The sequence below is a fragment of the Hippocampus zosterae genome, chromosome 6, assembly GCF_025434085.1.
Source record: "Hippocampus zosterae strain Florida chromosome 6, ASM2543408v3, whole genome shotgun sequence".
Classification (NCBI taxonomy): domain Eukaryota; kingdom Metazoa; phylum Chordata; class Actinopteri; order Syngnathiformes; family Syngnathidae; genus Hippocampus; species Hippocampus zosterae.
Window position 1 is genome coordinate 19,100,735 of NC_067456.1, and position 23,749 is coordinate 19,124,483.

Below are 23,749 nucleotides of genomic sequence, written 5' to 3' on the forward strand. Positions count from 1 at the left end.
TTCTCTATTGCTGCGACACGCACACACCTATGCGCAGCACCTTTCCATTAGTGGATGATTTACATTTTGCTCTACGTTGATAAATTTGTGATATTGAAAGAAACAAAAAAAAAATCAGTGAAATTTAAATATGCATCATGGAGTATTTTTTTTTCTCAATGCAAAGCTCTTTTTGTGCTCACCCACCGTATTATTCTCGTTTCATCCATGTATATGGCAAAGCGGTTTTGGCTTTGGAGTGAGATGAAGGGCAAAGTCTCCGTGTACTCTAGTTGACCCAGGGATGTCAGATCCCGGGTCGAGTTAAACTCAAGCTTAAAGCATCTCTGAGGGAAGACGGCTGGCTCAGTTTCGCTCTCATTTTCTAACTTGTCTAATACAGACAACCTTCAACTGTGGGGCTTTTTTTAATTTTATCTTTTTAACTGAAATTATCTAATGATTATCCTTGCAGTCATTCCGTCGCTGAGACAGAGGGTGTTCAAACCAATGAAATAACTGGCTTTTGAAATCACTACTCGTCACCTTGACAGACACAACTGCATAATGTAGTCAAATCCAAAAATAATGAATAATTGTCTTTGTTTAACCATCTGAGGCAATAAAAAACAGTTTCCAACTACCGTATTTTTGCAACCATATGGCGCACCGGATTAAAAGATGCAGTCTCAGTTGTGGGTGCTATTTCTGTATTTAACACAGACACAGGCGCACTGTAGTATAGGACACAGGCATGGTAAAACGTTTTAATACCCTAGCTTAAAAATACGGTAGCAAGCATGCACGCTAGCTTATTTTTTTGAAAAAGGAGCAGAGCAAAACTGAGTTCGGTTGTACTTTATTGAAGTATTTAATAATGTACTCATGTACCGGCACTATATACCTTTAGCGTCTTCTTTCACGGGCACCCTTCAATGTTTAACGTCCGTGTGTTGTCCTCAGTCACATCCACCTTTCTTTTGTATGAATAGCGTGTGGGCACAACATCAGTCAGTCAAGCAGAGGACAAGAATTTTCGCAATTGACGGGAGATTTGAAACTGGCTTATAATTACAGAGACTCTCTGGGTCAAGGTTTGGTCGCTTGAATCGGGGTTTAATAACAGTGGTCTTAAAAGCTGCTGGTACAGTGTCGGAGGAGAGTAATTAATTCATAATATTTAAGATGGTACAAAGATTGTGAACAATTCTTTAACGAGTTTGCCAGAAAGCGGGTGGAGCATGCGAGTTGCCCGTTTTGCTGCACTGAATAGTTTTGCAAGGCTTTCAAGAGATACTTTTAAAATGAGAGATATTTGTCAGAAAAATTTTGGTTTAAAACGCCCCAATTGACATCAGTCATCGCAGGATTGGACGGGGTTTTAGGAACAGTGTCTTTGCTGTTGTGGTGTGTCAAATTTGATAAATCTTAATAAATGTGTTTTTGCTTTACAGGGTCTTTAAGATCTGTTCCGCTCAGCCTCCATCGAGCCTGGTTAGCTTCTTATCGTTTCTTTCTATTTTCTCTGAAATGTTCCAGTTTCACTTTACATATGTTGGAATCAAACAGGCTTTGATGGATGGCATTGTGGAGGACTGGTTCGTAGATTAGCCTCACAGTGCAGAGCTAGTGAGTTCAAATTCAAGCTCTGGCCTTCCTTTGTGGAGTTTGCATGTTGCCCCTGCGCCTGTGTGGCTTTTCTACATGTACAGTATTTATATGCATTTAGTTTTAACCGTGTTCCACACAATAGAGACAGAGCGCAAGATAAAAGAAAGGAACATTTTTCATCTCTCTTAAATGGGAGACCCTCCAGCAGCAAAAAACTTTTTTTTTTGGGGTGAAAGGGTGTCAAGGAGCATTTTGCACGCAAGCTATCAGGAAGTTGAACAGATGTATGTCCCCTTTCCAACTCCCTAAATCTCCAGTAGACCCCACATGAACTTCGCTTTAGGCCAAGCTTGCATTCCCAGTGTTCCTGCACACTTTGCAGTTACCAGCCAAAGCGCATACACACCCACACTTTGCTGACAGAATCATGCTGACAGGAATCCAGCGACTGAGGGGAGGAGCACTACAAAAAACCCAACCCCTGGGAACCCAAGCATATGCCGTCATAACAAACCCACCATCACCCACCAAACGTGGACTGGTGCCTACACAACTCAGAATTCCTCTCCCTTGTTTTTCCCCTCATTGCCGCAGACACATTCTTTAAATGCTCATGAGATGCAATTCTGTAGCCAAGGCACATTGTTTTGGTTGACTTTAGGGTATTTTTTTAATTCTATTATTTTTAAACACACTCTTATTCTTTGTGTTCTAAATTAGATTGAGTTTAGTCTGTTTGGTTTAGCTTTCTGTGTGTTTAGCTGTGTTTCAAAGAATTGGCTTTTGGATTAATTTTGGTTTTATTTCGGTTTCTACTTTTCACTTTTGTCATCTGCTTATTAATGTTTTCAACCAAAATGGACTACAGGGAGTAACACTGAAAGTGTCTAAAGTTGGAATACGAGAGAGTAAGAAGCTTTGTTTTGGCTCCAGATCAGTCACCAGAGGAAAGATTCAATTCCCAATACTCCCTATAGCATCATCTTGGATTTGTCTGTCGTCTCTTGTGCTTATTCATGTTTGCATTTGGGCATGTTTCACCCATAAAACAGTCCACTTTAGAGTGACATATGAATGTTCAGGTACTAGAAAGCCACACAGTCATCTGCAAAGAGTCACCCGAGCTAGAGCTGAGATAACGACTCACATGGGTTATATTGACTTAAGCATGAGGCTCAATACAACTTCTTTACCCTGAGAGGATCTTTTTTTTTTTTTTTGGAGGGGGGCCAGTGAGGGGAGCTGCCATGCATTGTCAGCCTCTCTAGTTCCTCTTCCTCCAGTCGTTTTCCATTCTACCTCCGCTTCATCCCACAAGCATGCCTTATTTTGGTAGGATGTTTGGATCACACAGTCCCAGTTCATTGTTTTTCTTTTTTTTCCTTTTTTGCATATCTGGCTGTCACATGCCCTCACTCTCCCTTACACATTCTTTCAATACATCATGTGGTCACCCCCACCAGCCCCCCAATCACACACACTTCTTTTGCCAAGAGGGCAGGTGGTCAAACATAAGGGGCTATTTGGAAGTTGGGTGATCCAAGTTTAGTCAGGAGATCTTTGCTAGAGGATTAATTGTGTAAGAGCCATGTAATGATTGCTGGCATGTCTGAGGAGTGAAATCCTGTTAGTCACCTCACAGGGGTTAGGCTTAGACTGAGTAGTTGTCAGTGTGTGTGTGTGTGTGTGTGTGTGTGTGTGTGTGTGTGTGTGTGTGTGTGTGTGTGTGTATGTGTGCGTGTGTATGTGTGTGTGTGTGTGTGTGTGTGTGTGTGTTAGAGAAGGAAGGTGGCGATTATTTGCTGTTAGCATGACCAGGTGGTGTAATGTAATGCTTTCTGTTGTTTCAAACAGAATGCGATATTGGTTCAGGGATTCTCAATGCATCAAAGGCTCCACAATGTATTTATTAAATCACTATCGGGAAAACATGTGATATTGTCACTTAATTAGTTTTAATGCAGCAGCAGGAAAGCATCTCGGTGAGCAATCGGTGCCTTCTATGTCATGGAATTCACATTTAAATATAGCACTTAATCTTAGGAAGCACATATAACATAATGTATGTTCATTACGTTTTGTTGTTGTTGTTTTTTTTTCTCCAAATGATGTTGCTTTGAAGTTCACTAACAGTTTTGTTTGTTTTACATGAATTCAGCATTTTAAAACATACTGACAGATGAAAATTACTACATCACCAATAATGTGACTTTCTATGTGGAATAAAGGAGCATTTGTCCTGAGAAATGACTTACTATACTTTGGGCAACGTAATAGAAGAAGAAATGTGTGTTTTGGTGAGACCAATTCTGGCACACCACAAGAAGCTATACATTTAAAATATGCCGACAAACCTCAAGGACACATTCTAAATGCAATTAATTTTGCTTCGTGTTTTCACTTTTGTTTTTATTTTGGGATGAATTTAAAGTCTGGTTGGATGAAAGAAATAATTAATGCCCCCCCTCCCCCCGACTATCTTGTTTGGTTTACTATTGATATTGTTTATATCATCATATATATATTGCGCGTCGTCCCGCACGCGGTCTGTCCTTCCGTCTGTCCCTTTTCAAAACGTACCTACTTCACCGCGCCACCACTGCGCCGCTCAGGCAGTGGCTCAATACGATCGCGCGGGCATCTTAGCGAAAAAATTTTGTCTACCCACAAGCATTGCAATGAAATTGTTAGTTATTTAGTAGAGCTAAACATCTCTTTATTTACGCGATAAGCAATGAAGATGAACAAAAACTTGAACCAAGCAACAACACTTTTGTGGGCCGAAGGCCCACCGTACCAGCCTTCCGCAGGAACTAGCTGATGAGCCGCCCGGGGGGCGGCAAACCACCACCTTACCAGCCTTCCGCAGGAACTAGCTGATGAGCCGCCCGGAGGGCGGCGAACCAGCTAGTGCGTTTATAAAAGTAAAATACACAGAGTAATACAAGATGAGTAATTCTTGAATCGACATTGTGTTGTTTCCCTCCTTCTGTGCTTTTCGCCCACCCAATTGAACACACAGGTTGAATGAGTGTGGATTGACAGTAAATAGCAGGCTGCTGCTAATTGACACCGCTGTCTCTCTGATCTTCCTATTACCCTTCCCCCTCTGCCTTTTTTTCTGCACAGCAACCCATTATATGGTTTGTAATCATCATTTTTAAGAAGCCATATGTCCCCTTGTGATCTGTTTAATGTCATGTACTCTACATGAGCTCACCCAAGGGCAGAGCATATGACATCATGGTCAAACCTGTAATTTGTTGATTCAGTGAACATGCATAGATTTTAAGATCTTTCTACCTAACTAACTCAGTGTTTCACAAACTGTATGGTATTCTCAGAGATATACAGTACGTTGGCGGGAGATTAACGTTTTGCCAGTGAGTGAGTGTGTGGCTATGCAATCACACGCTTGTCCCCCTGTAAGTACGACAGCATGTGACTGGCTGACACAGAAGTTGGACTCTACCAGTCCATTGCAATAGCGTTTATGTCATCGCATCTTCCTCTGTGTAAGAAATTATATTCAAGCCTGTGACTTTGATGCGGGCAGTTTATTCCCATCATTATGTGCAACTAATGACCGGAAATATGAGGTCTGAAGTGGTCATTTTGTCCCACAGCCATATTTGGAGCACTCCTGTACCTCTTCCAAAGGCCTGAGTGTCATGAAACTCTCTCAGTATATAGTAGAGCAAAACATTTCCAAAGTGTGGACCCGGATCCATCCATCCATCCATTCATTTTCTGATCCGCTTATCCTCACAAGAGTCACGGGGTGTGCTGGAGCTGATCCCAGCTGTCTTTGATTAAGATATCCTTTATTTGTCCCGCAATGGGGAAATTACAATCAGGGAGAACATTGCAAACTCTAAGGCCGTTGCCAAAATCAAACCCCGCATCTCTGCGCTGTGAGGCCGACACGCTCACCAGTAGACCACTGGGTCATGCAAAATGTCAAGAAATGTATTGCGTCATTTAAAAAAAATCCACTTTTAAAGGGATCATATCTCTAATACTATCTGTGCTATTTTTAAATGGAGATTATCATAGACGGGGCCGAATATAAAAATGTACAGGTCTGCACCTACCTTGAAAGAAACTACGAGGGTCTCCAAATATGGTCCAAAATGGAGTCTGCAATTGCTGGATCCCAAAAGTGGATGTGGCACCCAATTATTGAAGATCCGTCACTCAGAAACACTTTGAGGCTCAAGGTTAAAAAATCTGATTTTTTTTTTAGTTGATATCATGAGGCTAAAACAGAATAAAAATTGAATAAAAAAAGGTGTCACTGCGTACAGTATGACTTAACATGAAATGAGCTGATAACTATGGATATTATATCTTAAATATATTTGGCCACAAAATGAAACTAACAATAATTTGATGATTCCATGCAGTATTCTTTTTTTTTCCTTTCTTTAAATATATATTGACCATAATACAGAACAAACACGTCTTCTCCAAAAATGTGCTGCGTGCATTTTAGTCCGGGCTTTGGAAGGACAGTCACAAATAATCATTCTTTTGTCTGCAAGGTTACCAGCCTTCATATTTCCCACTGGAAACAGCAGAAAGTGGAAATTTGTGACGTGAAAACTTTGCCACGTATGCAGACTGCTCATTTGTCAGTGTATCAGTGCTGGAAGTGATGTGTCATCAGGAGTAAACTTTGCATGAAACGTCGACATAAATAGATGGAATGATCAACACATTACATGTACCTTACATTTTTACGTATGAGACATACAGTACACTTGGGCTTCTGGGATGTGAAAAATGAAGGCTGTGATTTTTGGGAAAAAAATCCACATTTCATCACCCTTCAATAATCGTCAATAAAATAAAACTACTCTCCGTGACATCTGCCTGATTTTGTGGACGCATCACATTTGTAAAACACTTTTTGTGTTCCCATGTCATTGTGTTGTTAAGCACTGTAAAACATTTGTTCTTTTTGCAGGCTTGCGTGCACTCTCTCTTTTCATGACAGTTAAGTACAACCAGAGGTGTGATGAGTTCTGCCCAATAAGTCAGACGTGTTGAGGATTTACCTGTACCATATCCAAGAATGCCTGGCTTTGGATCAAGAAGCCGTACATTTGTCGTTGTAATTTTAAATTTAAAACATGAACTCACTTATGCGTTTTAATCCCTCCTAACCATTAGATCCCATCACTTTCTGACATTATCTTTCTGACTTCAACCATCTTAGCTCACCATATCCTGCCCTTGAGCATCAAAGCATTCTTGTAGACAGCCAAGCTAGCCTATGACTAGACAGCTTTTTATCACATATTTATGAGTTGGATTTTTAAATTGAACTCCTACGTTCCCCTTACTGCAAGCAGAGATGAGTGAAACCGAGCAATGAACGCAAACCAGAGGCACAGCGGGAAGCTTGGATCATGAAGCCTGTTTGTCAGCGAGACTCGAAGGATCTCATTCTGATGCTCCCCATGTTTTGCCAAAGGCTCGGCTTGTGGGATTGTATCTCTTCGATGACATGTTCCGTTTTGACGACCACTTTTAGCGGTTCACCCAACGAACTTGTCAAACAAAGGGCCTCGGAAACGCTGTTGATGTGTATGACTTTTATTGGCAGAGAGTTAACAAAAAGAGACTTGATCTAACTATGGATATTGCATATAATGTGTTCCAAATTATTATACATATAGGATTTGGGATTACATTTTTCTGGGTAGGCGTTTGCATATACATTAGCCTAATGGCATCATTTCCCAAGGTATTTTTAACGTACTGTTACCAAATTTAAAAAATAAAAAAATAAAAAAATAGGGCTGAAACAACAATGTTTTTAGGCTAGGAATATGTTGTTTCTCCTTTTTTGTTTCCATCACTGATATGATATTTCCAGAGAAGTTTCGAGAATGATATTAAATAAAGGAAACGTCACCGTTGTTCCACATTACTGACCAAATCACGGCGTTGCTTTGGATGTTCCAGACAAATGAAGTTCTGAATGGTTGGTGGATGGCCAGTGTGCCCCAATAAAGCTGCAACGTGAGCAAGGGAGTGATGCTTGGGGCTGGATGAATGAAACGTCAGATCGTTTGCCCATTTAGGCTGCCAGGGTGTGTCAAAATTACCTCTGCAAAATACAGAGTATTTCAAACTGACCATTTCTTGTGATGCTCTAAGAAAACTGTGCCTTTGACACCCTTTCATTATTTTTCAAAAAAAAAAAATCCATGCTGCAAAAAAACAAAAACAAACATTGATTCATGGTGTTGTCACCAAAATTTCCAGTCCTCAACCTTAAAAGTCAGGATGATATATCAGCAGAAACCTCCTAATAGCAAGTCTGGGAGGCAGTTCAATATTTACAAATGAGATTCAGGCAGAAACTAGCCACGGATCATCAGTGAATAAGAGAGCTGCTCAATTGAGATCAAAGAGGAGTACCTAAGTGAACATGTAACTTAGATGGCAAATGTGCTGTGGGTAGACAATTTAGGAAAAAGAACAAAACAAGGATATGTTTTCGAATTAGGAACACAGGCTAATCAGGAATGATCTTTTTCAAATGCTTGGCCACTCGAAGCAGATTTCTCTTCTGGAGTCAGTTGTAGAAATTGGCATTTTGGGAGCAATTGCGCACTGCAAACAAATGCATCTCACTTGACACAGCTTTCCCAGTTGCTAATTACAATGAATGGGCCTTTTAAAAACTATAACGACCTAACTCTGTTTAGTTCAGAGGTGTAATTGCCCATTACTGAATTGAGAAGAATAGGTGAATTGAAAAGTTTCAAGACTGTGTGACTAAGTTAGCCACACAAAGAATAAATGAGTTTAGCTCCTCGTCCAGGACCATTTAAATGGAAGTTTCAAATAGAGCCTAACAGGGACTTTGACTGTGTAGAAAAAAACACAACACAAACAACAAAATAAAACACATTTAGACATTGGGTCAAGTGATGTGAAGGAAAGCCTTCATCAGGGCTGCTTGAAAACACAACAGGCCACTAAAACATGGGAAATTGACTTTCCCCTTACTTTTCTAAATACCTTACACATGAAGACGACATATACTACTTTGTACCTTACAATTTACTTGTATCATTTAAACTGCTGTAGCACTTTTCTAAATAGCCTACACATGAAGACGACATACATTTGTAGAAATAGGATCCTAAAACACTTTGATTTCATTTCAAGCTCATCTTACATTACATTAACCTTAAAAATACACTGTGGTGTCTGTGCTCACTGTATGTTGCTCATTTTTCTTTGGATTTGAACTTCATCCATCCAACCATCCATTTTCCGATCCGCTTTATCCTCACAAGGGTTGCGGAGGTTGCTGGAGCCTATCCCAGTTGTCTTCGGGCTGTAGGCGGGGGAACAACCTGAACTGTTTGCCAGCCAATCACAGGGCACACATAGATGAACCGCCATCCGCACTCACACGCACACCTAGGGACAATTTAGTGTTCAATCGGCCTGCAATGCATGTTTTTGGAATGTGAGAGGAAACCGGAGTACCCGGAGAAAACCCACACAGCCCCGGGAGAACATGCATACTCCACACAGGGAGGCCGCAGCCGGAATTGAACCTGCACCTCCGCACTGTGAGGTCGATGCCCTGGATTTGAACTTGTCCCAAAAATAAATCTCACAAGAAACAAGCAGCAAATGTGACTTTTAATCATCGTGTGCTTACAATGTTAGCACGCATGGGCAACCCTATGACATCTTGTTTAGTGCCTAAATGAAGCTTAATTTCATAAATTTAGGGTCTAATGATTAATGCGAAACGAAATAGCCTTCTCACTTTACTCAGTAACTCTTTGTTGTCGTTAAAAATGATTGTCATGATGTTTGTGAAATTCAAATAATTTTAGGGCTTCAGTCAAAGCATCATGGATGAGTGGTTTGTTACCCTTTCCCTTCTGATGAAACATATTCAGTGTCATGTCAAGATCATTAAAATTGATGATGTATATTATTTGAGGATGGACGGTTTATGGTGCTTCGACACTACCTTGCGTACTTGTGTACAGTATGTCATCAAAGGCACACTGTTCCATCTGCATTTTATTGATGTAGGTTTCCACTATCGCCTACTCCAAGACATGCACTCTGCCTGTCTATGTCTCTTGGCTTTATTGATTGATTGATTAATTGATTGTAATCTGAAACTGCCAGAAACACCTTCCTTCCTTGCTCCGGCAGCAGGACTGTAATTTGTCACGTGTTCACAGAAGTGGCCTATGCCAGAGGGCTGCACGTCCCGACGGTGACTTTCTATCTGGGCGCATCAGCTGAAAAAGCAGCAATAAGTTCATATTTTTCCCTTTCATGACTGCCAGATAGTACACGTGTTTTGCCATCCTTTCGTGACACACGCCTTTTCTTCTAATCCATAGTCAGATTGAAAAAGTCCCAACAGCGTTGTGCTTGTAAGATCCAGTTTCAAATCTCGAAATGTGAGGCGTTCCAGCAGTTTTGCAGTTGTCTTTTGCTGTTGTATTGCCAAAGCCAAATAAGTGAAACTGTCAGTACGAGATGCACTAATTACAACCTGAATTCTGTTTGATATTATTTTCCCCCTTTTATTTAGTTCCATACTTCTAAAATTCGAAAATACTATAGGACGAATTGATTTGCACTTTGGTGTTATTTTTAAAGGGAAATTGAGGATGTGTGATCTTCAAAACTTAACTGTAAATAATAATTAAAAATATGTTGAGTCTTTCAGCGTGGCACACTTTTCATTTCATCCTCATTTACCAAAATTGCTACACATATTCTATGATTTATGCATTCTCTGCTCGATTCACCGTGGTTGCAGATCCACTCGTGTAATGTTTTCCGATGATCCAATATTTGTCAGTTTCAGTAGTTTTATAGACTTTCTCGGAGAGTGGTCAAAAAGCCCCAAGATGAATTTTAGTTGACCAACATTTGACTTCCATTTAACTAACCAACCGAAAATGCTCCCTGCATATTGTCTTGCTGTTTGCGCTCTAAAGGCCGCGCCAACTGACAGACCCGCCATTTGTGTTGCTGGACTTGGGAGAATGCACACACTTGAACTTCTCTTGACAGCGTATCTGCTGTGGTGTTCTGGCGGAAGCGGATCAGTTACTTTGTAGATGTGGGTCATAAGGGGATCACAGACAGTACGCTGCACAGCAGGACCCACTATGGCTTACAGCAGGAGGGGGGCAATCATGGAGTTCGCTTTAGCGTCTTCTTTAATCATTCATGGGCTTTGCTAATTTTATAACACGAACCTTTGAAGTATATGCATTTAAAGTAGAAATATTAATAACTACCGGTATATTAAAATTTCAATTTGTAATTCTTGTCCAAACTAAGCTTCGAACATTAAAAAAAAAATCTAAGCTTTACGTCAATGTTTTTTTTTCTTTCCGATGCTTGAGAAAACAATTCCTGTTACAAAATAACCGACACCTGCCTGATTTTCCCCCACTGTGCAGGAGCAGAGCCCCAGCAACGCCACTTCTCTGGCCATGATGCAGGAGCCGCCGGAGGTGGTAGAGGAGACGGTCACCATAGAGGAGGACCCTGGGACCCCGACTTCCCATGTTTCGGTGGTAACCTCTGATGACGGGACCACGCGCCGCACGGAAACCAAGGTAACACTCAAAAGGTTATCAATTCAGTTGTCCTCCACCGAGGTGCTCAACTCCTGCTGGATTACTGCGATTTATCCATTTTGTGTTCATATTGCATTTAATTGAAAGATGTTTGTTGTTTTTTTCTCTTTCTTCTTTCTTCTTTCTACATACATTCTTGCTGCTGGAGGCTGTAAATTTCCCCAGTGTGGGACGAATAAAGGATATCTTTATGGACAGATGCGCTGCGGTTTTTAAATATTGAGTCTCTTTTGATTAAATTCCACATCTCCACTTAATAATGATTTGGTTTGAGATTCTAAAGCAGGGGTCCCCAACCTTTTTTGCCTCACGGACAATATTTTCAGGGACCGGCCTTTAAGGTGTGACTAATAAATACAAGAGAATAATATGATATGACCGGCATGTAAACTGGTACAGTCAAACCTCGGTTTTCGAACGTCTTGGTTCTCGACCAATTCGGTTTTAGACCCAAAACTTTTAGTTTTTTATGCTTCAGATATAGAACAAATGTTGGTTCTTGAACAAACCGAGGGCGCTTGAATGCACCATTTGACTCTTCTCGCCTTCTTTACACGAGGAGGTGACTGTTCCTCGGGCAGACAAGGAAGTGACTCTTCCTCATGTTGCTTTCCATTGTGAGCAGACGTGTTCAGGAAACATTTTTATTTAAAAAGAGCGAGATTTCGGGTTTTGAACAATTTCGGTTTTCAAACAGCCTTCTGGAACGGATTATGGACGAAAACCGAGGTTTGACGGTATTTTCGAAACATAATAATAAACATGAATCACGACACGAGCAGCGTCCTATCTGGCTGCAACACTCCCTGGTTGCTATGGTAATGTTTACACGTGCCTTCAAAATAAGATAGACCGCAAATACAAAGTGCATTAAAAATACGACTCACCATTGCCACATATTATGCAGACTGAGCTTGGTGCATGGGAATCTCCCGTTGTGATCAATCCGTATTTTAAGTAGGCCTCCTAACACTGTCCATTAAATGTAGCCTTCTTTTTCTTGCAAGTCGTAGGCTCCTCCTCTGTCTTCTTGCTGGGCCTTTCCCCACTCCCAAAGAAACCTTCCAAAGACCTTTCTTTTTTACTCATTTTGTTATTTCATAAGTTTCAGTTTAGGGGTAACCTATCACGTGACCGAGAAGCGTGCCTTCACCTGCGTCAAGAGTGACATGTCGACGGATCCGGAAATTTTTCAAAAGAAAAGATCTTTCAGATTCCGAAATGAATAAAACGGAATTAATGTAAGTTATGTTTTCTTTCTGTGCGGCCCGGTACAAAATGACTCACGGACCGGGACCGGTCCGCGGCCCGGGGTTTGGGGACCTCTCTTCTAAAGTAATTCTCAGTGTTCTCCTGGATGTCCCGTTAATACGCAGTCATCTTGACAACTATTTGCCGCCGGAACTGTGCTTCAGAATATGCACCTTGGCGAGACAACCCACCTCCGCATTCACTTAGTGTTGGAGGCGAGCGAGGAAGAGAGGAAAACATTGCCTCTTGTTGGGTTTATACCCTTGGATTATAAAAATGTTTTCAACAAAAAATGTGACACAATTGTTTTTGCCGCTGAACCGTGTGTTTGTCAAAGTTGGATTGCTAAAATTGACTTTAAATGAGTAACTGTGTACATTGCAAAGTAAAATGTGAATTCATTGTTTAGATAATATTGTGATTTGTTTTTGTTGAACCTTGTTGATTTATCTTGTTTCACAAGCTGAAATTGAATGTTAAATGAGCCATTATTGCAAGGGAAGTTGCAACTTCCAAATATGTCTGCTGTAACACATTCAGATTAATATACGGCACACAAAAACAAGCCACAAATGCCATTTTCATCGGACAGCGGATATATATGGAAGATTGTGTAGCATCCGCTTTTTGCGTGATTACTGACTTTGTCTTTTCCAGTAAAATGACCGTAAATTCGACCGAGTTCTGACAGCAGTTATTCACTTTTTCTTTACTCTTGGTCCCTTAATTTTTCCGTTTTCCCTACAAATTCATTCAGAAGAGCTCCAGTGCAATACTGAACAACAGTTTTATTTGTTTTACGATTGAGTGACTTGTGAGTGCCGTGTTGACAAGGATTGGTCAAGGGAAATAAAGGTGAATGAACATTTGCGCCAGCCCTCCCTTTCCTACCCTGAGGCTGTATTTAAAGTCGTTGTGACCGACTGATACACAGCAGTGAGCAACATAGTCACAAAGCACTGAACCAGAGTGTTTTTTTTCTGCTCCTCTCCCACAGCACTTTTTTCAGCATTTTCCACACAATGTTGTCTTTTTTTCCCTCAAACTTGTCAGTGCCACAAAGGAGTTTGCCCATTTTCAAAATCTTGATTCATTTTCGGTCAGCTGTTATCCTTGTTTTACAGAAGAGTGGCAAACACTGCATGGTGAATCCCACTCAGTAGAAAGTCTAATTATAAAGCCTGGTCTAATCCCTCATTACGGAGCCCCAGTGCACTCCAGTGTGTTTACCGTGAGGGAACTGACCACACACTCTCACATGATTAGATGTCGTCAGAAGTGGAACTTTGTAGGGATGTTGTATGCTGTGAAACACTAATCAAAGCCTGTGCTGGCGGGGAAGAGAAGGACACTTTTTTTTTTTTAAAGGCCATCCTTCCCTTAGAGCATATATGGAGTGTTATTTGGAAGTCACTTTGAGGAGAAAAGCAGACAACTGTTGGAGGGGAAAGTTTTAGCAAAACATCTCTTTGGTTGCAAATAGGTCCAGACATCATCCGCAGAAACTCTGCCACTTGTCGTCTCAATGTCCCCATTTTTACTTACTTTCAGATTTTGCTTTCTCATGGGTTAACGTTCAACGTGTTTGTGCAGTAACAGATACACTCGGTAACATACTCCTGTCCTTTTTTTGGCTTCCACCGTCTGTGTTGTGAGATGAAACACAACAACAGACCAACTTCCAAGTATGCATCACTTGTTTTCATGATAAATACGTTGTTTGTTGCCATGGGCTGAGCTACATGGTGGCCATGGTTGGCCATGGCCATTCCTTGTCACTCTCTGACCACCCCTACATCTGTGGGAAAAAGCTTTGAACACAAAATTTAAAAGAATCTGCCTAATGCAAACACCATTTGATTCTTAGAATCGGTATTAATCAAAAATAATGACTTTCATACCGTGGCTAGCAAACGACACAGCTGAGAAGTGATTCTTTACCATAGCATCCACAGTCGTGGTTTCATGAAGTAAAATGCACACATACTGTATATACACACATGCTCATAATACCAAAGGAACAAACCTTTGTGGAAAAAAACCTTTTAGAATTGTGAAGAAGATACTTTTGTGTCATTGTGCTTTTTAGACATGATTTGAATGAATTGATCGCAGTATGTAAAATGGTGTCGGCCATTTGTGACTATTGATCATGATGATTAGCTGGCAAATCAGTTCACAAGATATGATAGTATACAAAAGCAAAGAAAGTGGTATGAGCCAGTCAATTAAGCTGAGCAAAATGTTGCTTTTTACTTCCCATGTTCCTGCTTCATTATGAGCGTATTGGGCATTGTTCTGGATATGTGTACATTTTATTTAATCCACCCCTGACACAGCCGCCCCCAGCCATGCCTCACTGGGGTGCTATGTCACCCTGGCCAGCCCACTGAAAAAAAAAATCTGGCTACATGTTCATGTGCGTGTGTTCAATTCAAAATGTATCCCATGCATTCTCTTGGCCGGGGGTGCCCAACCTTTTTTTTTGACCGAAGATCTACTTTTCGATCAACCAAACTCCTCCAATTAACCTGTTACCGCACGTGTATGCACACACACACACACACACACACACACACACACACACACACACACACACACACACACACACGTGCGTGCACATCCTTCCTCATGCGTGCATACGCACATGCCATGATGAGCAGCAGGCGTAATGGCCTCTCATAGGAATGAAACAGATAATAGAAGTAGATCCAAGAGTTTGTGAATTTGTGAAAAGGAAATCACTGCCTACCTGAGTCGAGACCTCACGCGCAGGCATAGGCTACACTTTTGCAGCATTTTAATTGCAATGATTTTTAAACGTTTTAAAATGTTTTTCCAGCTCCAAATCTCCAAAATACAGCTTTAGTGCAATATTCACGATGTACAGTACCATGTACGAACATGACAGAAATTTTTATCACACCATCAAACCATGAAAAGCCATTCCGCTCATAATGCAAGGACAGGAAAGAGGCTATGTGAGGGCTTTGTTATGGTTCAATAAGAATTTTAATGCATACATTTTATATTAATGTACTTCTTCTGTGTAACTAAACGTCTGATTATATCCAAATATACAGTATATATTTTTTCCATGTTAAAGACTAAGATATGTTCAGTGCTGGTATTTGGTATTATTCCTAGATTACTTGCAATTGTATGTTAAGAAAATATGTTCTTAAACTGTTGGACTGTTTGCTCATGCACTTGTTCACCAAGTGTTGAACCTCACCCTATCCTTGCTTGTGAACAACTAATCCTACAGAATGTGCTGTGTTTGATGAGCATTGCTGAACTTTACCAGCCTCCCATGTCCTTAGTTGCGACCAAAAGTCCCAGTTTTTGGGGGAATGCGTTGCAGGCATGAAATTCAAATTGAAAGAACCTCCTCCCCACTTCCCCCCAAACAATAATCTTCATCAGTTTTAAAATTAAAATATTTGGTCTTTGTCTTGTGTGCAGTTGTGTATGCAGTTGAATTGAGCTTAAAAATGATTTGCATAATTGAATTCTGTGTCTTCTTCCAACATCAATAGAATTAAGGTTTGCCAATCTTTGTGAAACCAGCCCTGGAACCTTTCATCTCCTGTAATCCATCTGTCAGTTTGTAAAATAAATACAGTTCCCTGTACAACAGTTGGCTGACACACATCATTCCAACTCTGGGTGTTGAAGGTGGTCAGAACTGTTTCCTGCTACACCTACCAGCCAATACCAGTGACGAAGAACTTGGCAGTGGAGTCGAGGCCTGCTACCAGGACACCCACACCAGTCTCCATCTTCACCAATGCTTCATATGACACAGAGCCAGTAAAGGATGCCGAACCCTGTGTGATTTCTCTTTTGCATTTTGCTACCCCTGCCTAATTCACTTAACACATTTTGCATCAAAACTAACATTTGACTTCTTCAAAAACTGAATTGCCACCCAATTCTGTCACATAATGTAAATTTAAACACTGAAAAAAATGAATGCCACAGAGATTGCAAAACATTTTACAGTCTTGTAAAGTGGACAAATAGACGCCTGCAGCCTTTCCCTCTCTCCTATCTGTTGGTAAACAGTAAATGACATGTGTCTATCCTGTGAGGGTTGCAACCTTGCAAATGGGCCAAAAGCCTGTGTTTCGATCGCATAGTAACTGCTGTTGGGACTGCAAAGGTGCCTTTTCAGAGGCATTTGTTGCCCACTTATCCGCAACGATTATACAATGTCAGGAATGATTGTGCAAAAATGAAATAAAGGCAATCTGACGAATATTCCCCCATCAAGAATAGCTTTGACATCCAGCTGCTATCTTTGTGGAGTATACTGACTAAGTACTAAATCAAGAGGATGAAAGTGCACTTTTCCTTTCAAGGTCACAAACCTAATTTAAAACAAGCAAATAAGATCTTTTTGAAGCCAAGGTCATGTAGCACTAGAACCACATATACACTAATAATTAATTTGTTCATTCTTCGTACTCACAATTGGGGTGTACTCAAGCCTACAAGACCTGTAAGTCCACACTGTTTAGGTTTCCTCAACCTTAACAAAGGCATAAATGAAACCCATCAAAATTGAATGCCGGAACGAGATGAACATTTCATTGAATTATTTTGCAAAGAAATGCTGATTAGTCAAGGTGGAATGACTAATCCTGTTGGATACAAAAATAAATGCATCAGAATGACCCCTCTGCAGAGGACAATTTATTTTCATCAACATTTGGAGATTATCTTATAGGTTGGAATGTAATAAGTAATTATTTATCTCGAACAGTATTCACTGGGCAGCAAATTGTTTTTTTGCCTTCTCAATAACACAGCTAATGAGGTTTGTTTGCTCTATATCTTCGGTCAGGCTCAGAGGAAGAATAATGCAGTAGCTATGGAATGAAGTGAGTGTGAGATAGCTCCGTGAAGGTCTGCTCGTCTTGGAAAAACAGCTCTGAATAAGACAATGAGGTTCGCCCGAGTCAAGTTCTGGTGGTGTTGAAATGCCTCTTTGACATTATACAGTATTTCAATATAAGACAGACAACATGATTACTCTGTTCATGTCAGCTGTGGTTTTTGTCTAGTCGTGTTAGAATCAGAATCAGAATCATCTTTATTGGCCAAGTATGGAGAACACACAAGGAATTTGTCTCTGGTACTGTATAACACGCTGCATTAGTATCATCATAAACAAGGACATCACAAATAGGTATGGAAGGACATTTCGTAATGTTTTGTGGCGGCCCCAAACCAAACCGTAACGGAAGAACACAGGATTGATTCGATGACTGCCGTGTAGCACTGACATAGGATGGAGGTTGGATGACATGTACATGTGGTTTCTTCTGCAGGTGACCAAAATGGTGAAGACGGTGACCACACGAACTGTGCGTCAGGTTCCTCTTGGCCCTGACGGCTTGCCCATGCCCGAGGGTTCGTCCCCATTGGGAAGCTATGCCGATTCAATTGACCGGCGCTACATCAAGAACGGTGGCGATCGCTTCATCACACCTCAAGCCTCATCCACCTTGACACGCTCCTACAACAACTCCTACAATGATTCTTATGTTGAAACGCCAGAGAGTCAGTACATTCGCCATTACGGTCTGCATGATGGCTACGCTGATTTGACGGAGAACTACGGCAGCCTGTCACGAGGCATCAACTTCCGTCCTCCTCGCTACCCCTACATGCCTAATAGCTACCGGCCAGAGAACAGCTATACACTGCCTATTCGTAAGGATGACTATGGCCACGTGGCCCAACCCCAGGTGCCCATGGGTAGCAGCACTGTGGACCTGAACCGCTCCCAGCCCGAGCGCTTTCAGGCCGAACCATATGGCCTGGAAGATGATCGCCGCAGCTTTGGCCCTGAGGACGAGGAGCCATATGAACTTGAACCTGACTATTCCACGGCTAACCGGCGCACACTAAAAGGAGCCAATCGGGGACGCACCCACCGGGAACCACTTCGTGATGGGCCCAGAGTCAGGTGAGGTGAAATATGGTTATGATTTGTGACTTTTATGAATAATAGCCTCCTTTCTGTACATGAGTATTTGATTTTTTGCACACAATATGAACACATTCCTGGGCTCTGCTGAGTGTAGTAATTGCTCAGTCAGCAGTTGGATAAGACGGCTTTCTTCCCTGTGAATGTTAAATGCTTATTTTAGTAAGTTAAAGTATATACAGAAGATACAAAGTGTACAGTAAACACCCTGATACAAATGGTAAGGTTTTGTGATATATTAAAAAAAAAGTGACCTATAACCCAACCCAAAAAATACAACAACTCATCTTTTAGAGAGGGGATGGAAAAAAGAAGCAACTGAGATATCGTGACTGCATAAGTGCTCCGTTTTGCAACTATTTGAGCTTCCACTCATCTGGCAAGTTTTTGAAGTGGGTCTGTGGGAATTGTTTTATTCATCCAGAAGCACATTTGCGAGGTCAGACATCACTTATGTTGGGCCTGGGAGAAGGCCTGATGGCTCATCGTGTTTGTTGTGAGTGTATCTCAAAGGTGTTTGATAGACTCATGGTCTGGGCTCTGTGCGGGCTTGTATGCTTGTAGGAACCTCAATTTGTTCACTGCTGTGCAGTCATGCTGGTACAGAGCAAAAATTGCCCTTTGGTCAACTTGGAAGCACACAATTGTCCAAACTTCATTGGTAAAATATATAATTGTAATTTAGATGGAAATTAGTGTCCAAATCGGGCAGCCCAGTGATCCAGTAGTTAGCGCATTGACCTCACAGTTCCGAGGTCGTGGGTTCGATCCCGGCTCCGGCCTCCCTGTGTGGAGTTTGCATGTTCTCCAGGGCCTGCGAGGGTTTTCACCAGGTATTCTGTTTTCCTCCCACCTTCCAAAAACAAGCATGGCAGGTTGATTGAACACTCAAAACTGTCCCTTAGGTGTGAGCGTGGATGGTTGTTTGTCTCTTTGTGCCCTGCGATTGGCTGGCAACCGGTTCAGGGTGTCCCCCGCCTACTGGCCGAAGACCGGTGGGATAGGCTCCAGCACACCCCGTAACCCTTGTGAGGATAAAGTGGTTCAAGAAATGAATGGATGGATGGATTAGTGTACAAATCTGTCGGCCCCCAGTCACCCTGACCTGTACCGCTCTTTGGGCCATTTGGAACTGTGCCGCACAGAGAGAATGAACACAAAATATTTTCTTGGCGGTCAGAGTCTGAAAAGAATTTTATTTGGAAAACCTCTCGTATCCGCCTTTGCCTTTGTACATGTCAAACTGCTTGCCTCGGTCCCGAGATACAATACATAAAGAGTCCACAAGCTGGCATAAAGGAGTAATAAGACAAACGTCTTTGGAGAGCTTCTTCGGAAAGAGGAAAAGGTCAATTGGTGAGACAGAAGATGATGAAGAGCCGACAATTTCCAAGGAAAAAAAAAAAACAGCTGCACGGAAGTGCCCCTAAAGGTGATTTTCTTGCAACAACCCTATTCTGTGCCATAAGTGGCGACAGGCTCGCAAATGAGGCAGCGGAGCCTTGACAACTGCCAATAAAGCTGTGAATACCTCGGCTCTACTTGCAGGTCACATCTTTTAAAACCTCAATCGAGATTGGCAACCCAGTGTAAGTCTAACTTGGCAACCCGGTCCAGATGAGCAGCAGTAGCAATGTGTGTGTGTGCTACAGTATGTGCCTATTGTCGAAATCACATGCATAAAACTGTTTAAATTTGCTGGATGGTCTCTGAGACAAGCAGTTGCGATATCCATCCATCCGTTATCTGATCCGCTTAACCTCATGAGGATTGCGGGCCTGTTGGAGCCTGTCCCAACTGACTTTGGGCAATAGGCGAACCTGAACCAGTTGCCAGCCAATCGCAGGGCACACATACATTAGACAAACAACCATTCACGCTCACACTCACACAGAAGGACAATTTAAAGTGATCAATTAACCTACCGTGCCTGTTTTTAAAATGCTGGAGGAAACCGGAGTTCCCAAAGAAAACCCATGAGGGAGAATCAAACTAGAGACCTCTGCAATGTGAGGCGGATGTGCTAATCAGTTGCCCGCCGTGGCAACTATAGTTCCAATAGTCAAATGAATTTGATGAGTGCAGTATCGTCTATATTGTTTAGCGTATGCATTTGCAGCCTCGAAGAAATAAGAATTATTTTGCTGCTGAGTACTACAACTTTTGAGACTTTCTGCCTGATTTACAGTTTTGCTTTGATGTCATGATAATGTTTCCATGGTCAAAAATAGTTTTCTTTGTTTGAATTATTAAATTACTTCTTTAAAGAGAAACCCCCATTTTAAAAAAAAAAGAAAAAAAAGGTCGGCTTTTCAACATTTCTTTTCAACTAGCCACAACCAACTTTTTTTAAATATATCTATAGTATGCTTTTGGTACAAGACGAGGACATGTTAACTCTTTTTCATTCATTCATACAGTCTGCTGAGACGATGTTAACACACTCCTTTAGCTTTTTCTTCTGACCCACCAGTTATCTGGCCGTGACTATCACACTTCCCTCATCCATCTGTTATGCGCAAGTCAGTGTGTTTCCATTGCCACAGTTCTGCATATATGCATCTGTGTGTGCTTGTGCGTGTGTGCGTGTGCGTGTGCGTGTGCGCGCGCGTGCGTGTGTGTGTGTGTGTGTGTGTGTGTGTGTGTGCGTGTGCGTGTGCGTGTGCGTGTGCGTGTGCGTGTGCGTGCGTGCGTGCGTGTGTGTGCATGTGTGTGTGTGTCAGTGTGATTAATAGATGCTTTTGAACTGGGTCAGACTATTGGGACGTAGGCAATCTCATGACTCATTTCTCCTTGGGCAACCCACACCTGGACACCTGCATCTTGGGGTCACCACGCACACACATATACACATACACTCACGGGTTTTTGATTGAGAGTTGGGTTGTCTCATTCTAATCAAGTCGTGTCTTTAGGGGTTGTCCCACGGAAGTGATTTGTCACCACCCAGCTCCTCCTCCTCCTTGCACCGTCACCCGCACTCCCCACTGCTTCCCTTCATCCTGCCAGAAGATTTCCTCAGAGAGCTGCATACTCTGTTTGATACTGCTTCCTGTTTATCATGTTTGAGCTTACCCCGAACAATCCCCTAAATAATAGAATAACCTTTCTGTCTATTCGGAATAATGCAATCACCCAGTAGTGGCTGTGAGTAATATAATGCAGAGCATTGGTGAAAAGCAAGCCATAAACATTCCAGGCTTGCCGCTTTGTTGTCATTTTTTGCCATTGCTCAGCCAAGCGTTTTGCATCATAAAACAACTGTCTATAATGCACAGAAATGCTGTGTATGCTGGCAGCATTCATTGAAATGCTCATAAATACTAAAAAGATGAAAACATTTTAACAATTTCTAATCCTTTGAAGTTCCTCTTCCTACAATACACATTCCAGAGACATGCATCATGGACCACTTTTTATCAAAGGATGGTGAAAAAAATTGATAGAAAGCTTGTGAAGGTGTGATTCATTTGAGATGAATGTATTGTATTTGTGATTGAATTAGCAGCATTAACGGCACAGAAGTCCAATAACAAAACACCACTCGAGTTCTGATCGGGGGGGGCCGTTCCTCCCAATCACGCCCCTCCAGGTCTCACAGTCATTGCCCACGTGAGCATTGAAGTCCCCCGGTAGAACAAGGGAGTCGCCAGCAGGAGTACTCTCCAGCACACCCTCCAAGGACTCCAAAAAGACTGGGTATGCTGAGCTGCTGTTTGGTGCATATGCACAAACAACAGTCAGGACCCGTCCGTCCACCCGCAGGTGGAGGGAGGCAACCCTCTCGTCCACCGGTGTGAACCCCAATGTACAGGCACTGAGCCGGGGGGCAATGAGGATGCCCACACCTGCTCTGCGCCTCTCACCGTGAGCAACTCCAGAGTGGAAGAGAGTCCAACCCCTTTCGAGAGGACTGGTACCAGAACCCAGGCTGTGTGTGGAGACAAGTCCGACTATATCCAGTCGGAACTTCTCTGGCTCACACACCAGCTTGGGCTCCTTCCCTGCCAGAGAGGTGACATTCCATGTCCCAAGAGCTAGCTTCTGCAGCCGAGGATCGGACCGCCAGGGTCCCCGCCTTTGGCTGCCACCCAGCTCACATTGCACCCGACCCCTTTGACCCCTCCCACGGGTGGTGAGATCATGAGAAGGGGGACCCACGTTGCCTCTTCGGGCTGTGCCCGGCCTGGCCCCATGGGTGTAGGCCCGGCCACCAGGCGCTCGCCAACGAGCCCCACCTCCAGGCCTGGCTCCAGAGGGGGGCCCGGGTGACCCGCGTCCGGGCAAGGGAAACTGAGTACCATCGATTTTATTTTTCATAAGGGGCTTTGTGAGCCGTGCTTTGTCTGGTCCCTCACCTGGGACCTGTTTGCCATGGGTGACCCTGCCAGGGGCATAAAGCCCCACACAGCTTAGCTCCTAGGATCATTGGGACACACAAACCCCTCCACCACGGTAAGGTGACGGCTCACGGACAGGGGATTGGAATGTAATAAGTATCTGGATATTAATCTTCCCTTTAAGAATTCTGCACATATGCTCAATTGGGTTCAGGTCACCGTGGGGCGGTGAGTTGTCTTGCCCGACAATTATACAGTGGCCAATAGCTTCAGGCACCCTAAAGCGGCCTACAACTCAATGATGTTACAGCCTCTTTGGGATGTGGTGGCTATGCACCAACCTTCTCGAAATGTACACATCAGGACCATCCAAACTAGCACAGCATTCATCACAGTGAATACAACTCTTTGAGCTATTTGTATTTCTGAAACAACTGACAGTTTTTCTCGTGGTGAGATTATTGAGGGGTGGCTGAAATATGGCTTCATGAATGGCTGCAAGCCTTCCTGCATTGAGAGGTTCTTGGGACTCTGGAGACATTAGCAGCTTCAAATACCTGATTGCTGCTCGTCAGTAGCTTTTCAAAAGTTGCTTTCTTTCCATTCGTCACGTTCTGGATTGAACCGAATAATGTTCTAGAAATTCACGCTCAGACAAAATTACAAAAATATTTATTCCAGAAAAGTGCACCGACAAAGTACAAATTGTAATCGCTGGTCACAAGGAACCAAGAAAAAACAAGGCCTAAAAGAAAAAGCGCTTGCAAAACGCAAGGTACAAGAGGACACCGATAATAATGATATTATTATTATTATTAATAATAATAATAATAATGATATTATTATTATTATTATTATTAATAATAATAACATTTTATTTATAAGCGCCTTTCAAAACACTCAAGGACAAAGAA

At 42.3% G+C, this 23,749-nt stretch overlaps 2 protein-coding genes across 11 annotated transcripts in view; one reads left to right on the forward strand and one right to left on the reverse strand.

Moving 5' to 3' along the window:
* Nucleotides 1-23,749, forward strand: part of arvcfb (ARVCF delta catenin family member b) — a 220,626-nt gene that overhangs the window by 118,270 nt on the left and 78,607 nt on the right. For all 10 annotated transcript variants that reach the window (XM_052066960.1, XM_052066958.1, XM_052066963.1 and 7 more), the window contains 2 exons: nt 11,067-11,225; nt 17,834-18,474. In XM_052066960.1, the coding sequence (XP_051922920.1) occupies nt 11,067-11,225; nt 17,834-18,474 (800 nt within the window). The remainder of the gene's footprint in view (nt 1-11,066; nt 11,226-17,833; nt 18,475-23,749) is intronic.
* LOC127601606 (uncharacterized) overlaps nt 1-23,749 on the reverse strand; it is a 96,587-nt gene that overhangs the window by 48,356 nt on the left and 24,482 nt on the right. The window lies entirely within an intron of this gene.